At 46.0% G+C, this 7308-nt stretch overlaps 1 protein-coding gene across 1 annotated transcript; it reads left to right on the forward strand.

The window, feature by feature from the left end:
• On the forward strand, nt 3972–6581 carry LOC8079875 (V-type proton ATPase 16 kDa proteolipid subunit). The gene is made up of 3 exons (XM_002441847.2): nt 3972–4300; nt 4603–4888; nt 6074–6581. Exons 1-3 carry the CDS (start codon nt 4222–4224, stop codon nt 6204–6206), a joined length of 498 nt encoding a protein of 165 aa, XP_002441892.1. The 5' UTR covers nt 3972–4221; the 3' UTR covers nt 6207–6581.

The following is a 7308-nucleotide window of genomic DNA, read 5'->3' on the forward strand; positions in this document are numbered from 1 at the left end:
GAGGATGCTTTGGCCGCCTTTTTTGATGACGAGGTGGAGCTTCCCCCCCTCGGGGCGCAAGGGCCTATGCAGGCAGGGCAACAAGGCCCTTTAAGTTAGATTTCTTTTTCTTTTTGTAGATGTTAAGGCCAGTGGGCCTTGTATTGTATATACAATGTTAATGCTAAGTATGAATATTTATATCATTGTTCCTTTTAAGCTTTTTCCTAAATGTCTTGTTTTCTTTTCCCTTATGCCGACCCGACCTCGGCAGCGCGAGGTCAGGTGAGCTACTTAGAGTCTGCGCTAGCCAGAGTCCCCGAGCCTAAGTCTTTTTCCTTTTTTCTTAGTAGTTTTTTGAAGTCCGGATCCGCCCCCCGACCCTAAGGTGAGTAGAGGTCGTCTTTGCTCGTGAGCGCGGATCTTTCCTCGGGCTCATGCCTTAAGGTTTAGGGGATGAATTTTCGGTTTCTTAAATCTTTTTAGGAAATGGGCAAAAGACCTTGGGCCGTGGTTCTCTTGACTTGTGCGAAAAAAGAAAAAATATTTTGAGTTGCCACAGGGGCTTCCCCCCTATGTAGCCCCCGAGGAAGGCTCGGACTCTGCAAGGCAGGTCCGAGGCTTACTCAAAAGAAATGGTCATATAATTTATTCATTCTTTCAAGATGATGAACAAATGGAAATTTTTACAAAGTTCTAGGGGTAAAAGCGACGTAGCTGTTCTATGTTCCACGCGTTTTTGAAGACCTCCCCTGCTTCGTTGGCGAGCTTGTATGTTGTTCCGCGGGCTCCGGGATCAGTCCCAGGAGTCGGGTTGGGCGGCGGAGTGGCGTTTCCTTGCCTAGAGGGTCCAGCACCCCCTTGAGTGTTGTGGGGCGCTCCTTCGACCTCAAGGTTGAAGCACTCTCGTGACGGGTCATAGCTCCCGTCGTCGGAGTCGGAGTAGCCGAGGCAGTAGTTGCTGGCCTCTAAGAAGCGCATGAAGGTCTCCGGGTTGCCACACCCGGAAAAGTCGGCGCCGGCCCACTCGTCATCGCCTGAGGTAGGGTCCTCTGGGTATGACGAGACGGGTGGTGAAGCAAGGAGATCCAAGGTAGACCTGAGATGGTGCCCTGGAAGATCCACGTACGCACTTAACGAAGTGCTTGCGGAAGAGGCATAAGTGGCGGCTGCGTTCCTGAGTCCAAAAGGGAGCTCAGGAGGTGTCGCAGTCTCTCCTCCATCCGTAGGTGGAGGGGGACGGGGTGTTGAGGTCCCTTTGTCCCCCTTGCAGGGAACGGGCGGGAGCCGTGCCTTCCCCTTGGATCGGGGTGGAACAGGGGGTCGCGACGAACCTCTGTTGGTTCGTGAAGCGGAGCCTGACACTCCGCGGGCCCTTCCTCTAGTGCGTGTCGGGCCGGAGGAATGGGCGATCTGGTGAGGAATATGTGGAAGGAGGGCCGGGCAGACCCTGGCCTCGGTGGTAGGGTCAGAGATCCTGGATCTCTGTCGCCCCCGCCGGGCACCCCCCGCATGGTGTCCCGAGTGCCTCCCACGCACTCACTGTGGTGGGATCGGCTCGGGGCAAGGCTCGACATCACCACGTGGCGGGAGGACCATGTCATAGCCGGAGCCGAGGGACATGAACTCCAAACTCCCGAACATCATGATGGTGCCGCGCGCGGAGTGGGTGAAATCCGTCTGCCATCCAAGCCTTCCCAGTAGGGACAGGTGAATGTCACGCAAAAGGCCCCTACCTGGCGCGCCAACTGTCGGTGTCTAGACTCGTGGTCTAGGCACAAACAAATGTAAGATTGCGTGGCTACCTAAACCTGGATGGTGATGCAAGTGAGACGCAGAGGGTTTATACTGGTTCGGGCCTGGAATGCCCTACGTCCAGTGAGATCGGGGGTCTGTATAGCCTTGCACCCAAAGGTGCTTGTAGTAGGGGGGGTACAAGCAGGTTGCGAGAGAGGGCTAAGTCCCAAGTCTCGACTTTGTGGTGGACAGAGTGCTGGTTGCTATTCTGCGAGTGAGTGTAGTGAACTCTCTGAACTTGTCCTAATTGTGAGCCCTGGCTCCCCTTTTATAGCCTCAAGGGGAGGCAGGGATTTACATGGTGATTGGAGATTTCCTTCTGTCGAGTGGAAGAGTAACAGTCCCGACCCTGTAGAAGCTTGCCCATCCCGTCCTTGAGGCATGGCTGACAGCATAGCCGCTCCTGTGGAGGGTTACCGATCCCTGTGGGAGTCGTGGGGTGTCGGATCGGTGATGCTGCTGCTTGTCCTGTTAACAGTGGGAGAAGACAGCAAATAGTGATGCTGATTAACTTTCCCCATTCCTCTTTCACTGTGAGGCAGTACACCACAGTGAAAGAGGTAAGGTTGCATAGTGAAAAAGGTAAGGCCACAGTGGCCAGGGTGGTTGGAATAGTCGCCGTCATGCCCTGCTGTGACACAGAAGTTACTGCGCCTGTCACGTCGCGGGTACGGGCGCCGTGCGTCGGAAGCCTTGCCTTGATCCGGTGGAACGTCGTTTGGCGCCCGAGCCCTGGAGGGGTCGGGCGAGACGGAACTTGCGCCCGAGGCCGAGGGGGTCGGGCGAGTCGGTATCTGCGTCCGAGCCTCTGGGGGGTCGGACGAGACGGAACTTACGTCCGAGGCCGAGGGGATCGGACGAGACGGTGTCTGCGTCCGAGGTCCAGGGGGTCGAGCGAGTTGTGGTTTCGCCCTGAGGCTCGGGAGTCAGATGATCTGGGGTCCGTGTCTTAGCGATCGTGGATGATTTGTTTTGTCCTTTGTGTTTTTTATCGCACTGATCTGGGCATCCCGTACCCAACAAAAAGTTATGGGTTGAATCTAACTCGGAAGCTAAACACGAGTTTAAACCAATTTTAGACTGAAACAAGCGAATAGTTAGGCTCGACCAAAATCCAACGAAGGAGCTACAGATTAGGACTTCGATTTTTCTTTTGCCTCCAATTGACATCTAAATAAAAAAACTCTCCATCATTCGGTAGTTAGAGGAAGACACATAAAAAATAGATGGACAAAAAAAGAGCCTGAAATTTTATCTCTTTATTATTAGATATAGATATAGATATAGATATAGATATAGATATAGATATAGATATAGATATAGATATAATTAGGTAATAGAGATATAGATATAAATTTGATAGCTTTTTTTCTCCCATTGCAACGTACGGGTATTTTTGCTAGTAATACTAAATAAGTATTGTTAAATTAATCATGTAATATATTTTTGACAGTAAACAAATTTAGAGATAAAAATATTATTAGTATTCTCTCCATCTATCTAAAAATAAATACACGTCTGGCTTCCTGATGAGTAAAATTTTTCAAAGTTCAACCAAATTTATAAAAAGTACACTAAAATTTTCAATGCATAATAATTATCATTAAATTAAGCAGTAAATATATTTTTATAATAAACTTATTTAGAGATATAAATCAAGATTTTAAATAGCGGGCTAAGGTGTTTAGCGGTTTATGTCTAAAACAGCTAATAGCGAAGCTAAATCGAGCAATAGCGGGATATAGCGGCTAAATTGTACATGAACACAAATAGCGGTACCCTGTCTCAAAAGGCTATAGCGGGCTATAGCGGCAGCTATAGCGGAAGATTTAAAACCATGATATAAATATTTATATTAATTTACTTAAAGTTAGATTTTATCTAGGAAGTGAGAGAGTACTTGATTTTTTAAAAAATCAGTCAAATTTGAACTTAGAGGGTGTTTAGTTTTCCATAAAATGGAGATACAAAATGTGAAATGCTAACTACTTTGGAATGATAGAACGTGAAATGCTAACTACTTTGAAATGATGAAATATCAAAAAAATTTAGGATTATGAGTTATATTCAAAATGCAGGATTTATTTGGGAACTGAGACGGTACTTGTTTTCTTAAAAAAAAATCAGTCAAATTTGAACTTAATTGACTATGGAATATACGGAGTATGTGAGAGGTACGGAGGGAGTACGTGTCCTACTCCTCCCCGGTCGAGGGGTAAAACCGTCCTTGTCCCACCCCACCTCGCAGCGCCGTGGCCCTCTCGTCTTCTTCCCCACCCCAACCAAAACACCCACGCGCTCCCTCAGATCAGATCGGCAAGGCCAATCCCGAGCAGAGGACCGAAACCTCGAGCGCTCGCGCCGGCGACCACACGACGAAGAGGAGGCCGCGGCACGAGAGCGCCCCAGGGTTCCCGCTCTCGTCGCAGCAGCAGTAAGGGGAAGATGTCGTCGGCGTTCAGCGGCGATGAGACCGCCCCCTTCTTCGGCTTCCTCGGCGCCGCCGCGGCGCTCGTCTTCTCATGTACGTGGCCCCCACCTCCTCGTCCTCCCATGCTATACTTTCCGTTGCATTGTTTGTTTCCGAATTTGAGTGGGGAAATGGTTGGAGCCGATCCGTTCTTTGCTCCGATCTGCCGCGATTCAGAGTTTGGATGAATGATACTTAAACGCGCGCCTGTCAATTGTGTTATTTAGTATGTTTTGAGACTAAGTGGAAGATCAATTGAGAGAATTTGGGGGTGGATCCATGTAGTTGGGACGTGTGAGGGCGAAATTTCTGGTGGTGAATGACAGGATCTCTCTCGGTATGTGTGTGGCTCGCAGGCATGGGGGCGGCGTACGGGACGGCCAAGAGTGGCGTCGGCGTGGCGTCCATGGGTGTCATGCGCCCCGAGCTCGTCATGAAGTCCATCGTCCCCGTGGTCATGGCTGGTGTGCTCGGTATCTATGGCCTCATCATCGCTGTCATTATCAGCACTGGAATCAACCCCAAGGCCAAGCCGTACTACCTCTTTGACGGCTACGCCCACCTGTCGTCTGGCCTTGCCTGTGGTCTTGCTGGGCTTGCTGCAGGCATGGCCATTGGCATCGTTGGTGATGCTGGTGTCAGGTAAAGACACTTGCTCTATAATACCATTGTGCTATGCTTTGATGTTTGGCTGATAATATTGTTAGTCAGTGGCTCAATGCAGTAGTAATGGTAATGGCAGGCAATTCTAAAACTCCGTGTTGTCAATACCTGTTTGTAGATGAGTTTCTCTACTATTGAAATACTTAATTCGAAAGTGAATACTACATTTACATATGAAATGTTGTCTGGACTAAATAGGAATTATTTGATATGAGAATCAAATCTAACTTGACCTTTTGCATATTTGTACCTTGATAACTTTCTAGTTAATAATTTTCATAATGTTATTTAAAGGCAAACACTATATTTCATTGAGTAGTAAATGACTGTCACAGTCACACCATTGACATAAACCAAGCTTATTCGAGGTTTTTATAGCTAGTTCATTGATATGCCGAAGTTGAACCTATGCTAGCTTGTCTCTGCTATTCATAATGGTTCAATATTAATGTCATGACTATCATAGCAACTGAATCAGGAAGCTATCCTGTTTCTTCTTGGTAACCATTGTTTTCTCTAGAATCTCAGTTTATAATGAGGCATAATTATATATGGCTTTATGTTGATATATCTATTTTAACTTACAAAACACATCTTAGTGGAAAAAAGAGAGAAAGGGGGAAAAAAGAGAGAGAGATGCATTTGTTGATCTATTCTGTACTTTCAACTGTGTTTGCCTTGGACCTCATGTTTCATATTTGGTAGGGTTTCCTATCTGCACGTGCATTCATATCTGAGACCACTTGTGTTAACTTTATGCTAATTCCCTGTATAGCATGTTTGAACCCAGGAGAAGGTTGGTACTTGGTACCTAGTCGCTTTTGATGGTTATAGTTGACAACATAATTAACTTGATCTGGTGGTGTTTGAAAGGAATTTGGAACTAATTTTATACCTGCATGCAGTAGATTGTTCAAGGATTGTTTTGGAATAGGCTGTTTGTGGGATTGAGTGCTGGAAATGTTACTTCAGGTCAAAATATCGTTTGTACATCAACAGAGTATTTGCTTTTTACTTTTTTTTTTGTGTGGCTTGAGATGTTAAAATTATATTAGTGTTCTACATATGCCATTCTAACAGTTGTCCTACTTTAAAATTGGATTATCAACTGGAACCTGCCTAGACCACAACATGTCCCCTTCCTAATACTTGTCTTTTGTGCAGGGCGAATGCTCAGCAGCCAAAGTTGTTTGTGGGCATGATCCTCATCCTGATTTTCGCTGAAGCGCTTGCCCTCTACGGTCTCATCGTCGGCATCATCCTTTCATCCCGTGCTGGCCAATCCCGTGCAGATTAGGCACATATTTCAGATGTGAATGCTGTGCGGACTGTTACCGTTACCTGGTTGTAGCTGGGTCATGTTCTATATCCATGAGACAAGAAGCTGGAGCACTTTTTAGAGGCTTATTTTTTATGCTGTCTAGTTTTCGTTCCGTTGAGTTGAGAAAACAAGAAAACTTGTGTAACCATGGGTGGACTTTTCCCTTGTGGTGTCATTCTTTTCCCCGTCGTGGTGGTGGGCTGTGGTTGATGCTTCTTTCTGCACAGTTTTTGCTGGGGCTGTAATCTGGTGAATAAGCGAGTGCATGCAACGCAATGGGAGCTGAAGACTCTTGTTCAATCCTCTTGTTTAGTCGTTTTCTGTGATCTAAGAATATTTTTGTGTGGGAAATCTATGCGTGGCTCATGAACTGGTGCTTGTTTCACGCTGCTGGTACGAGAAATTTTTGTAGTGGTCGTACGGTCGGCGATGAAATTTCATGGTTCAAACTTCAATACTGAATGCTTTAGGCCCTGTTTAGATTGCTGATGAAAATTTTTTGGGTATCACATCAAATGTGTCGGAAAGATGTCGGAAGAGGTTTTTAGAAACTAATAAAAAAACAAATTACATAGCTTGTCAGGAAACTGCAAGACAAATCTATTAAGCATAATTAATCTGTCATTAGCACATGTGAGTTACTGTAGCACTTAAGGCTAATCATGGAGTAACTAGGCTTAAAAGATTCGTCTCGCGATTTTCAACCAAACTGTGTAATTAGTTTATTTTTTTATGTAAATTTAATGTTCCATACATGTGTCCAAAGATTCGATGGGATGGATGAAAAAATTTTAGGTGGATGTTGTGAACACGGAGCGAAACAAGTGGGGGGAAGGTCAACCAAGGGGTCGATCTGGAACACTTGGGATCTAATTATCAAGAAAGATAGTTTATTACTCTTCTACAGTACAGATTAAGAGTGGAGGTGGATCTTTAGCACATATGAGGGCGTACTAAACCATAGGGAGGTCGGTGAGGCGGAGTCGTATTTGATGACTCTTCTATCTATTTCTATCTATTTGATTCGCTTTAAGAAATATGCAAATACACATCTTAATACAAAATTGTTTTAAGATAT

Source organism: Sorghum bicolor, chromosome 8, assembly GCF_000003195.3.
Source record: "Sorghum bicolor cultivar BTx623 chromosome 8, Sorghum_bicolor_NCBIv3, whole genome shotgun sequence".
NCBI lineage: Eukaryota > Viridiplantae > Streptophyta > Magnoliopsida > Poales > Poaceae > Sorghum > Sorghum bicolor.

What these genes read in the sequence shown, in the direction of transcription:
- LOC8079875 (XM_002441847.2), top strand. Translation starts at nt 4,222, where the DNA reads ATGTCGTCGGCGTTCAGCGGCGATGAGACCGCCCCCTTCTTCGGCTTC. An exon ending in CGCGGCGCTCGTCTTCTCAT is followed by an intron (nt 4,301 to 4,602) that starts GTACGTGGCCCC and finishes TGTGGCTCGCAG; the next exon opens with GCATGGGGGCGGCGTACGGG. An exon ending in GTTGGTGATGCTGGTGTCAG is followed by an intron (nt 4,889 to 6,073) that starts GTAAAGACACTT and finishes TCTTTTGTGCAG; the next exon opens with GGCGAATGCTCAGCAGCCAA.